Source organism: Oenanthe melanoleuca, chromosome 24, assembly GCF_029582105.1.
Source record: "Oenanthe melanoleuca isolate GR-GAL-2019-014 chromosome 24, OMel1.0, whole genome shotgun sequence".
NCBI lineage: Eukaryota > Metazoa > Chordata > Aves > Passeriformes > Muscicapidae > Oenanthe > Oenanthe melanoleuca.
In genome coordinates this window covers 3,345,320-3,362,490 of record NC_079357.1, presented here as the reverse complement: position 1 = coordinate 3,362,490, position 17,171 = coordinate 3,345,320, and the positions used below count along the sequence as shown (strand labels likewise).

The following is a 17,171-nucleotide window of genomic DNA, read 5'->3' as shown; positions in this document are numbered from 1 at the left end:
ATCAAAGGGGGTTTAATGGGTTAAATTGAGAATATAATCTAATTAAAATATTAGATACGAGTAAATAGCTCTTTGATATTCATCTGAAGGTTTCATTAAAACAGGCACTTGAGGTTTGGATTAAGGGGGGATTATCACTTTTAAGCAGGAACAACAAGTTGAGGTGCCCTGAGCAGAAATGCTTCAAAGTGGTACAGTTGGGTTGAAAAATAAAAGTAGGAAAGCAAAACATGGAACCATCTCCCAGCCTGGCAGTGCCCAAAGGAGAGGGGAAGAGGCTGAGGAAGGTTCTGTTCCAGGAGCTGGAATTGGACAAAGTGACAAAAACATCATGGAGAAGTTCCCCTGCAGCCTGAGCCATGTCCCCATACTGGACAATGCTTCTGCACCAAGGCTTCCCAAAATATCCTTAATATTTCTCAATATTCCCAAAAATCTCCTGAACTTCCAGTCTGAGTCCTGATTCAGCAGTGGGGGAGAGGTTTCTGCCCCTCAGGAGGGATTAAAACAAGGTCAGGTCCCTTCTCCATGAGGAAGGGCAGAATTGGGATCACTTTTCCCAAAATTAAATTTGGAGTCCCCCATAAAAAAGAGACCAAATAAACGGGATAAAACAATTCCATGTCCACACAAGGTGGTTGGGATTTCTCTCAATATACCCAAAATTGTCCTGAATTTCCAGCTGTAAGTCCAAGGGGCTGATTCAGCAGTGGGGGAGAAGTTCCTGCCCCTCAGGAGGGATTAAAGCAAGGTCAGGTCCCTTCTCCATGAGGAAGGGCAGAATTGGGATCATTTCTCCCCATAGAAAACTGGGAGCATCCCATAAAAAAGAGACCAAACAAATGGGATAAAACAATCCCACATGATCACAATGTGGTTGTTTTTGGTTTTTTTTTCCCCTTTTTTCCAGCCTGCTTTCCAGGAGATTTCAGCCCAAATTCCCTTGCTGTGTGCTCTAATCACATTTCATATGGTGGCTTAATTCATAATTTACCAAGTGAAAGAAATGGAAGCATCCTAAGAAACCCATCTGTTTGTTGTTATTTTTACAGCCTTAATCTGTTAAAAGCTGTTTCCTCTCATCCATGCAGCTCTCAATTATCCTCAGTTACCCAATATATTCTCCAACTGCTCCTGGCTAATCCCAGATTGTCTGCATGCTCAGCCAGCACTTGTTTGGATTTCTCTTGTCTCAGATGAAGCTTCAAAATTTTGATTTTTTTTTTTTTTTGTGGAAACTCTTCACTGAGGGATAACAGAGTAACAATTAAATAATTAGCATTGTGTTATTCCCAACTGCTGTTTTTGGAGCATATTTTTGTTCTCTTTTTTAGTAGCAATGGATTATTTTTGCTCTTATTTCTGCCCAAAAGTCTCTTCTGCACTTCAGAAAGAGAATTATTGCTGGTGTTAAGGTCATCAGATGAAACAGAAGTTTATGTAGATATGTCTGTCTGTTTATATGTAAGCCAAGAGCTGATTGGTCTGAAAGATGCAATTTTCACATCATTTATTTCAAAGAAAAAGAACAGAGGATTATATTTAAAGTGGCATAAATTCAAACAGTCAATTTATTAAACAAAATAGGCACAAGCAGAACCAATTCTAACATTCCAAAATAATTAAACCAGTTTAAATTGCAGTGGGCTGGGAAATCAAGATGTGATGGTCACAGCTGAAAATGAAACAATTCAGGCATTTTTGCTTTGATCCCTGAGATTTCCCAAAATTTTAGAAGATATGAAGGGATTTGAAAGCAGCCACAAGTTCCTTCTCCCTCTCATGCCTGTCCCACAGAGACTCCAGGGATGGGATCTGGGGTAAACTGGTTCCAGGCTGGGGCACAGCCTCTTTCACCTCTTGGTCTGATGGCCTTGTAATGAAAGTCTTTGGTCTTGGGATCCTCTTGGCATATTCCAGAGCCTGAAAACAGGAGAACTGGGGTAAGTGAGTGCCAGAAAACCTGGTCAGTATTCCCAAGAATGTTTAGGTGGGTCGGGTGAGATATCTCTGAATTCCTGATCTTGTTTCTGACAGAATTCAATCCCAGATTCTTCAGATTTGCTTTCTGACACCACTGGAAGACTTAGACATTGCAGAAGTGTTTTATTTTCAAAAAGAAAGAGCAACATGAGTCTATTAATTTATTAACATTTTTTCCCAATTTCATTAAGATCTTGCTCTCAGCAAGGAGTTTTGCAGGTTAACAGGACAAGCTCAGTTTCTCCTGCATGATGCACTGAACCATCAAAATGGAAAAGCAAAATGAAGCCTGGATCATGGGAGGCTGTCTTGGAGAGGGAATGGGAAGAACATTCCAGAAATGCTGGAGCTGGGATGGGTTTGGTGCCTGTTTGCTGCAGGGATTTGGAAACACCTCGTGTCTCCATCCACAGAAATTATTGTAAGAGAAGCAGAGAAAATTACCTGACTTTGGTGGCAAAAATTAGGCAAATGATGGTAGTGAGAATAACATTTCCTGCTTCTCAAAGCTGCACTGGAAAATTGTCCACAGGCAGCTGAAAAATTCATGTTTTGCTGCACAAGCAAAGGCTTCACAAGCTCACAGTGAAGGTGAGTGCTGCCATTCCAATACTTCAGCACAAAGACTCCAATGCCCCCATAATATTTTTATTCTCTTTCAAGGCCACTAGATTATTTTTAGAAAGGAATTATACAATATCTCATGTTGCTGGTGAAGTCTCCTAAAAGAATCCAAACCCCTTTTGGACATCCAAGCAATAAATTTTGTATTTTAGTGGTTTATGTTTGGGAATAAATGCAAGGAGCTGGGGAATTGTGACACTGAACTCCCCAGCTTTGTGCTGCAGCCCCCACTTGTCCCCCTGCAGAAACAGCCTGGAAGGGACCCAGCTCTCACCTTCTGTCTGGACACTGAAGACACCTGGGGTTTTGCAGGCAGCCTCTGAACCACAGTAATATTTTTCATGTTATATTCATTAATTTGCCTGGAATATTCCTTTTGCAGCTTGAGCTTTTCTTTCTAAGCAAAGCAGAAAAGGGGGTGGAATTTAATGGCTGGGGGGATCCATCAATGAAAGCCTTTTCCACCAATATTCCATTTCCACCTCTGCTGCTGTTCAACCTGCCTTGGCCATTGATCCTTCCTCAGCACACAACAGGAACCCCTGGTAAATGGCACAGCTTTTTTTAGCTTTTTTTTAGTTGTTTTTCCCTTTTAAGAGCTTTTCCCTGGACTGAATAGAGGATGGAGCTCAGCAGAAATGTGACAGGTCCATCTTTATCCTGAATGTCCTGAACAATCTGTCTCCGTTTCACCAGAGTGCAGCCAGATATTTTCTTGTGTTTACACAACTTTTACTTTGCCTTTGAACATTTGGTGAATCTTTACACTGGGAATGACAGCTCAGCCACTTGAGTGTGTCATTTTCTGATGTGCAATTACCTCTAATTAATTCTTATTTCTGGATTAAAAAAATAAAAATTAGAGGGTTAAAATTATCCCCAGGACAGCTGTCTTTGCTTTTATTTGAATTTTCCCGTAGGATCTCAGCTAGCCAAGGATATAAAGCCCCAGATAATCAGAAATTATGATTTCTCTGCCACTCCCACCTGCCTAAATTCATTTTTGGTTCACTCACTTTCTCTTTGATTGTTTCATAGTCAGGTCCAAGGCCTCCAAGCTTCATATTCAGATTGATGTAGAATTTGGAGCCACACACCTGAGAACCAAACAGCAAACAGATTTTCCTTGATATGTTTTCATAGAGAGAATAATTCAAGAAAGTCTTGTAGTGGAAACCTCAGGATTTAATTTGCAATCTCAGTCCTACCCCTGGCATGTCTGATTTTAAATAAGTGACCAACAGGACTGAGTTAATGGCAAAAGCCAAATGACACAGAATTTCCTTTGGATCCAGGTGGGAAACTGCCAATTTTCCCAATCATAAAGTGGTATTTTCTCAGTCAAAATGACCTTTATTTTGAAACAGCTTAAAGCCACTAATTTGGCTGTGATTAGAATGAGACTACACAGAAATTTTTGTAAGAGAAGCAGAGAAAATTACCTGACTTTGGTGGCAAAAATTAGGCAAATGATGGTAGAGAGAATAACATTTCCTGTTTCTCAAAGCTGCACTGGAAAATTCTCCACAGGCAGCTGAAAAATTCATGTTTTGCTGCACAAGCAAAGGCTTCACAAGCTCACAGTGAAGGTGAGTGCTGCCATTCCAATACTTCAGCACATCACACAAAGACTCCAATGCCTCAATAATATTTTTATTCTTTCAAGGCCACTGGATTATTTTTAGAAGGGAATTGTGTTTGAAAAACTGGTCAGTGAAGCTCTGTGGTAACTTCAACCACAGAGTAATGCAGGAACACCAATTTCTACATGCAAATAAAATGGGCATTTCTTCAAAACACAGGTTCAAGTTAAATTCAACTGCAGAGAAATGAATTCTATGCACTAAATTTCCCATTTGAGATTTCTTTGTGTCAGCCATCCCTGTTCTTACATGCTGTAACTCACTGATTTTTAATTTGAGGTACAGTGAGGAGTTAATTTTGCTGTGCCCCACAAAATCAGGGTTCTCACTTCTAGCAATGAGCATGAGTGCATTTGTTTATTAGGAAAAGTGGATTTTGCTGGGAGACACAAGCAGTCTGATTGTCTGTGCATTCCTCCCATGTGAAGCGTGAGAAAACTGCTGCAAGCACAGCACAAGAAACAATGGCTTGAGCAGAAAGGGAAGAAATCATAATCCTAATTCTTCTTAGGGGCACTCAGGCAGCAATACCCAAACTGGATGAAAGAATTATTCCAGCTTAGTTTGTCTGCCCTGAGACTTGGAGCAAACTTCCCAAACCTTGGATTTGTCATGGGCAGCTTTCTGCTGTCCCCTTGCAGCTGTGCTAAGTGGTGGCACCAGGAAAAGGGTGCACACAGGAGGGACAAAGAGATCCAAGTTTTAATCAGCTCAATCAGAGATTTGGGATGATGTTTATGCTGTTAGTTTTACAAACCCTCCAAATGTGGGGTTGGAATCCCTTAGAGAGCAGGAGATTTGAGAAGGATAATGGATGGCTCAGATCTGAGGCTGCCTGCTGCTCCCACAAACAGCCTGAGCCCAAATAATTTTAATTGTGGGTAAATTACAGGACAAACACTGCTCTGTGTGTCCCAGGAGCTAAACCAGACTGATCCAGGTGGATCACTTTGCTCTTAAATAAAATAATTTCAGTGTCTGTTTCTACCTTTGTTCCATGACAATGAAATATTTTGCAGTCTTTATTTACAGGTTTTTTTTTTAACTTTGGATTGTTAAGAAAAAATGCTAGAAGAGGAATAGAAATGTTAAGCCATCCAACTCCCATTTATTTTCTCACCTTCTTGCTGGCTTTGGGCTGCTTTTGCTTTCCATTTTGCAGGAGAGATCCTTCTGAGCTGATTCGTCTCATTTTCCTTGGATTTCCTTCAGCTCCTCCTGAAATTCCCTGGGAATCCCTCTGTGCCTGGGGCAGGGCAGGGGGGAGGAAACCCCAGAACCACATGTCAGCAAAATCATCTCCAAAATCAGAAATTCTTGGCTGATGCTGCTCCATCTTTTCTTTAACATGGGAGGTTCTACAAGCTGCTGTTGGTGAACTGTGAACAAAACATGGAAAAGGTCTTAAAAAATGAGGGGGAAAGAGTAAAAATCTTAATTTACACACAGCAGGGAGCTCAGCAAACAACCTGAACATGGAATATGGGAGATGGGAAAATGAGGATTTCACAATAAATCACTTTGCTTGCAGCCAAGTGCATGGAAAATAAATGGAAAAAAAAACCCAAATGGGGAAATTTCAGCCTGGTGCAAAGGAGCTGAAGCCAATGAAAGGTTTTGGATCAGCCCTGCTGAGCACTGAGAGAATCATTTGTTTCTGTGAAATAAAACCTTCTTTTTTTTTTTTTTTAAATCAAGACAGGTGAAATTTTACATAATTGAGGATTTTCCTGCTCTCCCCTTTAGGGACCCTGGATATCCACCCTGCAAAGCCAATTTTGCTACAAACTCTTAATTTGTGCACAATGCCCTTTCCTATATTTATATATATTATAAAATACATGTCCTATATGAGATATATATATACAGAATATTTCTATATTTTAATTTTCCCCTCCCAGCCTCCTAGAAGGAAACTCTCAATTGAGGAAATTTCCATACCTGGAGGACAGAAGTGTCCTTTCCCAATGGCATATTTAAAAATCAATAGCTACAATGAATCTTCAATTAGTAATAAATGATAATGGCAGGTTTGTAGCAAAATAACTTTATACTTCAGACTTTAAAGCATTTTCTTGTCCATTTGTTTATTTTCTGGGTATCACAGGGTTATAATAATATTATTTTATCTCTTAAATCCTTACCACAAGCTGTTCTGATACCTGTTATCCTCATGAATATGATTTTTGAAATCTTGAATTGGTGCTTGTTCCTTCACTTTTTCTTGAAAAATTGCATTAAAATCAGATGAAATATTCCCCAATTCTGGATGTGCTTGGCCACTGCTGCTGTCATTCTTGGAAAAATGCTGCTGTTGATGTGGAATTCTAGTTGGAAACTCATGTTGGTATTTCTTGTTCTCCTTACTGGGATCCTCTGGGTTTAAAACCTCCGGTGGGTAAAAATTCTGGAATATTGGGAGATAGTGATAGGTAGGTCTGGTAAGGGCTGAATTTGGGAAATTATTTGAGCCACTTTGGGGTTTTTCTGCTGGGTCAGGGCCGAGAGAAGAGCTTGGATTCAGATATTCCTGCAGTGCTGAGCTGGGACTGGGGGCAGCCTGAAATCCTGGGATTTGCTGCTGATTCCTGAGCCAAGGCTTTGCTTCTGCTGCTCTTCCTGGGGGTTCTTGGCCATCTTTCCTTGGGAAAACTCTTGCACTGAAAGTCTGGTTGGATTCTGTTTTATTTCTCTGGAAGAACTTGTGCTGCTCCTGAAACAAGTTACCAACAGAATTTCATGGTGGATATTTTTGATATTCACTTAGAAGTTTTATTACTGCATCAAAATCCCTCTGTGCTGCTTGGATCTAACTCTGCTCATGGTTGGATTTTACCCAAAATTCAAATTTGGAGGAACCTTCAGTCTTGTTATTCAGGTGCTGAACAATTAATAGTTCTGCATCAAAACTTTGCAAATTCTGCAGCACTGGACTATAAAACCAGGTCCTTGCAGATGCAAACCAGATGTGGTAAAGGTGGATTGAGGGAGTTTTGTCTGCATGAGGTGCAAAAATGGTGCTTTTAAGTGCACCTGTGGGTAAGTGATACCTCTGTCAACCACCTGGAAAAAAAATGCTCCAAAAATCAAATCAGCTTTTGCTTTTTATGTGCTGAATTTCAGGAGAAAATGGCTTTGTACACACAGTTAGACTGGCCCATGGTAGAACAGCCTGATGCCAATTTTATAAATAATCTTATTTCTAAACAAGCACTCCTCCCTGCAAAACAGAATCCAGAATTGGAGAACTCAAGCGCTCCAGGACTGCTATTGAGAGCCAAGCACCCAAAACCCGAAATTCATTTCAGTCTATCACTTCCCAATTCCAGCACTGGAGAAAAGACTGGGATTTCCTTCCAGGGAACCCACAAATCCATTCTCAGCCCATTCAATCCTGCAAGGGCTGAAATCCTCCCTCACCTCCTGCCTCTCTGGGCTCTTCTGGGAGCAGCCCCTGCAGCCAGCACGTGCCAAAAATCTGATTAGTGGAGGTGTGAAAAACACAATTCCAGGAGGTTTTGGGAAAAGCTTTAGTCAGGGAATCCTGTTTCATATCCTGGCACACTGTGGAATTATCTATTTTGACCTGCTCCCCGTTTGGCTTCTGGAGAATTATTCTCTGTTTAGGAGATGATTTGGTTGATAATCTAAAATTATAAACTGGTACATGCTGGTGTTTGATTCTGAGCCAGAACTTCACCATTTCTGCCTGATTTGTCCCCTAAAATTAAGGGGGAGTTAATGAATAACCAGAAATAAACCAGAAAAAGTTCCAAGCAGAAGTGCACTCACTTCCTCCCCATTCCTACATCTGTAAATCTGATTTATGCTGGCCTTTAAACCAATGTTCAGTCTCTGGAGCAACAAATGACTTCACCAGAAATGAAGTTCTGGCTCAGAATCCTCCCAAACCATCAAACACCACCATGCACCAATTTGTAATTTTAGATTATCAACCAAATCATCTCCTAAATAGGCAATAATAGATTCTGTGAGCTCAGAATTTCTTGGCATTTTGCTTTAGTGCATAAAGCACACATACATTAAATTACAGTAGTTATCTATTGATATATATTTAAGGATTTTTTGTCAGTAATAGTTACTTTAAAAGCAACAAGATGACAGCTTTAAACACTCAAATTAAGTGCTTCTATAGACATATTTCAACTATGAAATTCTACTGAATTTCAATTATTAAATTCTCTCAAAAAGGAACCTTGAGCTGCTGTCCTTTTGGGTACCATTTGTCTTCAGGCTTCATTTTCCCAGTCTGGGATGCTGGGACACTCTGGAGTGGTTCTTCATCAACTGGTGTAAGATCTGTGAGCTAAAAACCAGCAATGTTCATGGTCACAGCAATCAGGGGAATGGATTTAAAAAATCTTGGGGAAATAATGAGAATTAATTTGTGGCCTGTTAAGATTAAAATGCTCAAGTTTGGCATTATGGAATGGATGACAAAGAGAGAAATGGTTAAAGGAGAAAAAGAAGCAAAACCCAATTAATGGGAAAGAAGATTCCTTCTACTTTTAAGAGGAATAAAAGAAAGGAAAAATTGCAGGAAGTGTGCAGCACAGACACTCTCAAATGCCCAGGCTCCTCCATTTCCATGAGAGCCACTGGATGCACCTAATAACAGCAAAACAAGCAGAAACCATTGCTGGCCAGGCAATCAGACACATCCCAGCCTCAGCAAGAGAGGCTTGCAGGAAAAGCTGGCAAAACACAATAATGGGGTGAAAAGCACAGGAGGAGCTGAGAAAGAAAGGGTGGAATGCTGGCAAAACAAGCTGCAAACAAGGAGAGCTCCACACCAGCACAGCTGTGGGGTAACCAAAACTGGAAATTTATTTGAGGGTGGTGATACCCTTGGAAATACAGCAATAATTCAATTTTTTTCTTGAAATAAACTTTTTCTTTTTTTTTTTTTTTTTTTGCTATAAAACTGCAGGAAATCAGATTTTTAAGATTTTTTTAATTTCTATTTTTTTGTCCCAAACTATCCTGCTGAGTATTTTAGTTGATGAAGTGTGTTGGTGACAGGAATCTCTGCTCCACTGCAGAGTGGGCCCACAGGAGAACCAGCACTGGGAAGATATTTATGACCAATAAAATTATCAACTGAAAATCCTCAGTGGGAAGAAAATGTGGGAAGCTGAGCCTCTCACTTTGGGGGTAAGAGATTAGGGCAGCTAAGAAAAAGATTATTGCCGAGTTTATGGGTGATTTCATGGCTCCAAATTCAATGTAAATCCTTGGAAAAAAATTCACAAGAAAATGAAAAATACCACCGAGGTTTTCCTGAGCTGTGGACAGCCCCAGCTTTGCAGTGAATAAGCTGTTTTTGGTGGAACCAAGTGCCTGAGTGCATTGATGGAGTGCTGGGCAGGTAAAACATACTTCTACATTATCTCTTTGAAAGAGGAACAGGACACAACCTCTGCCAGCATTTTTTTTTTTTTTTTTTTTGCGAACCATTCTATTAATACCAATCAAATTGAGAAAATGATCAAATGAAATTGCATTTTGAGAATCATAAGCTGTGTAATGCCTATTCTGTTAAATTGAGGCCCATAATTGCTTCTCCACTGAAAAGATACAACAAAGGCAGCAATCATGGCATGTCATTATCCCAGACTGGCAAACCAGCCTTTGCAGGGAGGACTTCAAAGCCTTGTGGTTCTCGAATTGCATTTGGCTGCTATTGTTGAAGCACAGGCAATCTTGATTAGGTGTTTACACCGAGGGAAGGCTCAGTGCACACAGAGTCTGAGTGCCTTGCTCTAGAGCCATTAAAAAATTGTACATTATGTTCCTGGCTTTGAAGTAAGGGGCTTGGAGGTAGGAAAGCAACTCGGATTGAGCACAGCTGAGCTAGGTTGGGCCACTGCTTCTCCTTCTCTCTCAAAGAAACTCATCATGGGCTTCTTTAAGAATCAGGCAATGCTGCAAAGACCTTGATGTTGTATAAAATGCGATATAAATTAGTAAATATACAGATCAGCACGGGTTTAGGGTGTGTTTTGGTACCTCCAGCACAGAGAAAATCTGGAATCTGGAAATCTAAATCTTGCAGAATGAGCTGGAAATATTTTAATTCGTGTTATGTCAGCTGTGCACAAAGTCCTGCCCTCAAAGCAAACACTGTCTCATTACCACAACCCCTGGCAGCCAGCAGTGATCAGATCAATAAATTCAGCTTCAACCCCTGCAAAGCCCAGAATAATCAGTTTAGGAAAGCACAGTTTGATTGTGACATGGGGCTCATTTGTTTCCTCACATACTTGGTGCTTTTGCACTTTGGAGAGAGTTTTCCAGGTGAGGTGACCAAAGTTGGCTCCTGGACCACCACAATGCTCCCCTCAGTTTTTTCACCCTTTCCAACAAGACTGAGCCATGGATACCTTGGTAAGGACTCAGTAAATTAATTGTAAATTAACAGAAAATAAATCAGTAATTTCTGCCTGCCCTGCAAAGATCCAGAGGTGGCTGAGAGCAGTGATGCTGCTCATGGAATCACAGAATTATGGAATGTTTGAACACTGTCTGCACAATAAAGTCCCAATCCTGGCTCCAACACTTAGGAGAGATTTCCAGAATTCCCTGAATAGCAAACATAATCATATCAACATAGCTTTAATTAGCATCCATCTACACTCATTATTTTTACCATCATCTAAATTAGAACTGAAAAAAAAACCCAAGTGCTTTTAATAGCTCTGCTAGGAAAAAAAAAAAAATTCTGTCCATCATTCCTGCCACTGGAATGAAATCAGCAAATTCCCTCTAATGTTGTGTCAACTCTTCATTAGCCTTGGCAGGGGTGGCACTAGAAGCACAATGTCCCAGGAGCTTCCCAAGGTAAAATTTTCTGTGTGGAGTGACTCAGTGACCCCCTCCCTTCCCATTTTGCAGCAAGAAAAGCAATAAACTCATTTCTAATGGATTTAGGGGTCATTTTTGGGTTTTTTAGTGCAGATTTTAGGACTTTTTCTGGCCATTTCTTGTGCAATTTCTAGGGGATTTTTGTGTTTCTTAGTGTGAATCTTCAGGGATTTTTCTAGGTGTTAATGCTGATTATTTTTCTGGTGCTTTTCCCAGCACTCCTTGGAATTTTGCAGATTTTAGGTGTTTTAGTACAGATTTCAGAAGTTTTTGGGCCATTTTTCATGCAATTTTTGGGGGTTTTGGGCCATTTTAAGTCACTTTTCGTCTGGATATTTTGCCTGCTCATTTTCCCAGTTTTTTCCTCAGAAATCCCTGGATTCTGGCTGGGTTTTGGGACCATTTTGGGTGTTTTATTGTAATTTTTGGACTTTCTGGGACCATTTTTCGTATGATTTTTGGGGACAAGGCCAGGGACAACCTAGGACAGTGGGAGGTGTCCCTAGCATGGCACTGGATGGGCTTCAAGGTTCCTTCAAACCAACTTTGCATTTGCTCCATTGAGAAAAATCTGGAATAAGGCATTAGCAGAGAGAATCATTATCAAACTCATGCTGGCCAAGCAGAAAAAATGAGAGGCAGCATAAAAAGATAAAAGGCAGTGCAGATGTCAGGAGAGAAAACAGAATTTCCTTAGCATATCAAGATTAAAAAGCAGAGTGAGATCTGGGAAATTTTCCTGGGCAGGAACAGGCAGCCACCACTGGGCTGGGATTTGTCAATTATTCCATGGAGGGTGGACAAGATTCTCCCTGGAAACCCAACATTGTCACTTGAATGATGAGTTTCAAATCTGCTTCTCCCCTCTGCAGAGAGTTTAACACCAGACATATCTAATCTATAGAAATAAGGGAATTTATAAATTTACCCACCTGCCCTTGAAGAACTTGCTTTCTATTGTGCAGCTCAAGATAGGAATTCTTTACTGACTGTAACCCCAAAGTCAGTTTGTTTTTTTTAATAAAGTTTTTTTTTGCTCTCTGGGGTGGATCCTGTTGGTGCTGAGGAGGGAAAGCACGGCCAGGATTATTTTTGGAATGAAATCCATCTGCAGGTTCCTTCCTTTTGGCTTGTGGCCCAACAGGTTCATTGCTGGCCACATCTGCTCCATGAGAGCTGAATAATTCTGGACCAAACTCTGGGAGTGAATCCTGGGTCTTTGCCTCTTGCTGATTATTTTCTGAGGAGTCATCAGAATGGAGATAAAAGGAATCCTCTGAAAAGTCCCCACTGCTTCCTCCAGAAATTTTGGGTGCTTTCTCTGCCTTAAAAAATCCTGCTCCCTTTTTTGCACTCTTCCAATGAGGATTGTACATCAGGCTGGAATATTTGTCCACAGGCAGTTTTTTCCTAATTAAAAACAAACACCAAATTATTTCTGCATAAATTCTGCATAAATTCTGTACAAACTCTGTGTTATTTCAGTGTGCAAACATGTCCTGCTGTGGCCAAATGAATAATTTCAGTGCATTCAATATGGGACCAGGATCAGACCAGTTCTATCACAGATTTTTTAGGAAAAAATTTAGGCAGGACTTCCTCTTCCTTTTTAATTTTCATCACCAGTGAATGATAAATTGGTCCAACACTCAGATCACAGTGGAATACAATCATTATCCTAAATTTGGCACAGAAATTTTTAAATGCCAGTAGCATCAGTTAAAAGGTGAAATGATAAATTGCACTGTTCTGTTGTCTCCTTAAAAATTAAATAGTCTACAAAAGGCAGTTTGTGTTGTTCCTCCTTCAAAGGCTCTGCTGAGTGAAATAAAAGTGAAATTGCTGCTAAAATCAGTTTTTCAAGTGTCCTTTTGAGACTGTCCAAGCAAGAGCAGCCTCCAGCTCTGTGTTCTTATTTCCTCTCCTCATTCCTGTGAAGCATCATGATGCTTTGATTTAAAAACTCCTTCTAGAAAAGATTTTAAACCACTTTTTATTCAGAACCAGGCAGTGATTAGATAAGGGTAGAAAAACATAAATGGCAAGTCAGTGTGTTTGACTTTAACAAGTGGCCAAATTATTGCTCTGGGTTACATTTGTCAGAAAGCAAAGCCAGATGCTCTGCCTTAAAAAATCCACAATTGATCCAATTTCTGATTTAAGATCTGATCCAATGGGAGGAAAACCAACTGCAGGAGTCAAACCCACCCAAACAGGCTTCCAAGAGATGTGCAGGAAGAAGGAATGGAGCAGAAAAAAAGCTTTGAACACAATTTCTTCTTTCCTGGACCTGCAGCACAGCTCTGGTGACTCTGCCAGAGGGACATTCAGGAACTGAAACCTGGGTGATTCTTCAGCTCCTGTTAAAGAAATCTGCTGGATTCCCCAACCTGTGGCCTAGTTAATGATATCAACATTTCCACAAATCATTTATTCCTCCTTTCTCAACGAGTTATATGCCTCTGCCTATATTTCAAGTGGCTCCTAACACCAAAATAATCTGTTTGTCTTTGCTTTCCAGCTGAGCATGGGTGCCATGATTTTCACCAGGAAAACATCATTATCCCAGTTGGAAGGAGCTGCAGGTAAACAGCACGAGGTGAGGCTGTTTTGAAGTGAGTACAGAAATATGTGAGCTAATTGCAATGATTGAAATGGCAGAGGATAATGCTAAAGAGTCCCTTTGTGCTGAAATGTGTGCACAGAACCCAATTGTGGGACTCAGCCCAGGTCAGTGCACGGGGACAAAATGAGTGTGAAGAGCTCCTTCATCCCTCATCATCCCCAGACAAAAAGGGCACCTTTTATTCCTGCCCCCAGCTCCATGGGGAGGTTGGATGGACTCTGTGCTCCTCAACAAAAGTGTGGTGAGCACACAACAGCTGCAGCATTTCCTCTTCAAATTCCGAGGTTGGTAATGGATGTAGAGAGGGGGTTTCATATGTATATGCTGTGATATTTGCTCTGCTTAATGGACTGCACTGGAGTACTTACTGGGCTAAGTTCAAACAAAATAAAATCAAATTTCCATTTAATGAAGAGCCTCACATTCAGCACAGTATTCAGTCCAAAAAAATTACTAAAAATTAGAGCATGTTTCTAGTACAATTAACATCATTTGCACTCACAATAAAATATTCAATAACTGGCCATTTTGCTTGTTGAGGAGGTGAATAAAAGCATGCTATTAATCATTTAGCCTTCATTTGTTTGTCATTTTATTTTAAGTAGACTATTAAATTGAAACTGCACATTGTTATTACTTTGGGTTTAATGTAATCCCTTTAAACTCGAGAATTATTCCCAATTTATCCAGAGTTAAACCTTCCATGCATATGACAGGATATTCAATTTTATTTTATGTACTGAGTTAATGCTTTCTGAACGATGTTTAAATGTGGCCTTGAGGAACATCAGGTTAAAAGTGTCAGAATTATTCTACTCCACTGAAATTTTCTGCCTTACCTTCCACTGGCATCAACCTTTGGTTTTCCTTTTTTGTTTGTGTCATACTCAGCTCCTTTCTCTTCAAAACTCATCTCCTCCAAGCTGTCCTCTTCCAAGCTGTCATCCTCCAGGGTGTCCCCAGGACCCTGCCCTACTATCTCTTGATTTTCCAGGATTCTGTGCTGCAGTCTCTGCTGGAAATGCCTCTCCTTTTCCAGGCTCTCTGAGACAGACTCCTGGGAATCCTCCAGGCTGGAGGCAGAGCTCCTTTCCCTCTCCCAGCTGGCAGGTTGGAAAACGGGCGGCACCAGGACTTTTGGAGGGACGTGGATGTTGTTCATGCTGTAAGTGTGTGGGGAGGAGACTGAAAGGTATTTCATGTTTGAAGAATTCATCCTGTGTTTTGTACTGATGGTTCACAACAGCCCTGTATTTGGAGAACACAAAAACATAAAACATTGTAATAATATTTAAAAGCTGCCTTTTGGGTGCCACCATTGGCTTAGGCTCAGAATTTGACCTTCTGTTGTTCAAACAATTCTCTATTCTCCACTGATTTTCCTTTAAGCAATAATGTCAAGGTCTCTACATATCAAATACAAGATTTATTGCTATGGAATCTCCACTATTGGTGGTAATAAATAATGCAAAACCAGCTTGTGACAAGGAAAATTCTGAGACAAAGCAACATGATGTTATCTGTTAATTTCTGAGAGCTAAAATGGATTTTATTTGTTCTCTTCATGCAACTTTATCCCCCCTGCACATATAAAATCAGCAAGGTGTGACAGGGTGCACAGTGAGAACTGGAGCTCTTTCTAAATCAGCATGAGAGTTTCTTTACACTCAGTCAAGTGCTCAGAAGTTGTTTGCACTGCCAGAGATTCTGAAGTGGGAGGGAGGCAAAGGAGTGTTCTGAAATGTGGGAGTCACAGCACATCCCGGGAGCAGCACGGCTAGGGGGCACAGGCAGTGACACTTTAGTACCTGGGGATAAATCGTTTCGGATATTTTACCCCTATGTCACACCCTGCAGGCAGCCCTGACACCTGGACAGGCCCCTGTGTCCCCTGTGTCCCCTGCAGCCCTGGGCAGGGAAGGTGGCATCTCCTGGCCTGGAGCAGGATCTCAGTTCCCAAGGAAAAAGCCATGTGTCCCCAAGCCTCCGTGTCCCCAGCTCCCTGTCTGCCTCCTCTCACCCCCAGGCCCCTCTCCCGTGTCCCTTCTCCCATGTCCCTCACCCAGCCCTCTGTCCCCTGTCCCCAGTGTCCTCACCCACTCCCAATCCCACATTTCCTGTCCCCACTCCCTCTCCCTGATCTCCTCCCCCATCCCCTGGTGCCCTGCTCTGTGTCCCTGGCCCCTCTCCAGTGTCCCTGTCCTGTGTCCCATTCCTGTGTCCTGTGTCCCATTCCCATGTCCCATGTCTCTGTCCCTCACCCTGTCCTGGCCCGTTTCCATGTCCCATTCCCGTGTCCCAGTGTCCCTCCCCTGTCCCGTGTCCCATTCCCGTGTCCCATCCTCATGTCCCATTCCCATTTCCATTCCCGTGTCCCTCACCCTGTCCCATTCCCATGTCCCATGTCCCATTCCTATGTCCCATTCCCGTGTCTCATTCCCGTGTCCCATTCCCGTGTCCCATTCTCATGTCCCATTCCTGTGTCCCTCACCCTGTCCCATTCCCATCCCCATGTCCCATTCCTGTGTCCCATTCCCGTGTCCCATGTCCCTGTTCCTCACTCTGTCCTGGCCCGTTCCCGTGTCCCTGTCCCTCACCCTGGCCCGTGTCCCATTCCTGTGTCCCGTGTCCCATTCCCGTGTCTCTCTCACCCTGTCCCTCACCCTGGCCCGTTCCCGTGTCCCATTCCCGTGTCCCGTGTCCCTGTCCCTCACCCTGTCCCATGTCCCGTGTCCCGTGTCCCATTCCCGTGTCCCTGTCCCTCACCCTGGCCCGTTCCCGTGTCCCATTCCCGTGTCCCTGTCCCTCACCCTGGCCCGTGTCCCGTGTCCCGTGTCCCATTCCCGTGTCCCTGTCCCTCACCCTGGCCCGTTCCCGTGTCCCATGTCCCGTGTCCCTGTCCCTCACCCTGGCCCGTGTCCCGTGTCCCTGTCCCTCACCCTGGCCCGTGTCCCATTCCCGTGTCCCTGGCCCTCACCGTGGCCCGTGTGCCCGTGTCCCATTCCCGTGTCCCTGTCCCTCACCCTGGCCCGTTCCCGTGTCCCATGTCCCGTGTCCCGTGTCCCATTCCCGTGTCCCTGTCCCTCACCCTGGCCCGTGTCCCGTGTCCCATTCCCGTGTCCCTGTCCCTCACCCTGGCCCGTTCCCGTGTCCCATTCCCATGTCCCGTGTCCCTGTCCCTCACCCTGGCCCGTGTCCCGTGTCCCATTGCCGGCCGGGCCCCGCTCCCGTTGCCACGGCAACAGCGGAGGACGCCGGCCGCACCCACCATCGCGGGGCCGGGGGGGGTGCGCGGTTCCCCCCTGCCGCGGGCACTGTGGTAGCGCCCGGCGCAGCCGCTGTCCGCTGGTAAATGGAATTATTTCCATTGCAATACGAAATTATTTCCGTTGAAATACGGAATTGTTTCC

The 17,171-nt window shown here is 42.8% G+C and overlaps 1 protein-coding gene across 4 annotated transcripts; it reads right to left on the bottom strand.

Moving 5' to 3' along the window:
* Nucleotides 1–1,482: 1,482 nt before the first annotated feature.
* JHY (junctional cadherin complex regulator) lies at nt 1,483–17,022 on the bottom strand. Of its 4 annotated transcripts, none has more exons than XM_056509797.1 (9): nt 16,946–17,022; nt 14,601–15,009; nt 12,068–12,545; nt 8,467–8,577; nt 6,413–6,963; nt 5,371–5,629; nt 3,624–3,704; nt 2,882–3,004; nt 1,483–1,923 (listed from the first exon to the last, which is right to left on the bottom strand). In XM_056509797.1, exons 2-9 carry the CDS (start codon nt 14,975–14,977, stop codon nt 1,732–1,734), a joined length of 2,172 nt encoding a protein of 723 aa, XP_056365772.1. In that variant the 5' UTR covers nt 14,978–15,009; nt 16,946–17,022; the 3' UTR covers nt 1,483–1,731. The 4 variants fall into 4 exon arrangements, with proteins under 4 accessions (XP_056365772.1, XP_056365773.1, XP_056365774.1 ...); XM_056509798.1 differs by lacking the exon at nt 16,946–17,022 and adding an exon at nt 16,425–16,452; XM_056509799.1 differs by having other exon boundaries at nt 1,489–1,923; nt 16,895–16,948.
* Between the last annotated feature and the right edge of the window lie 149 nt (nt 17,023–17,171).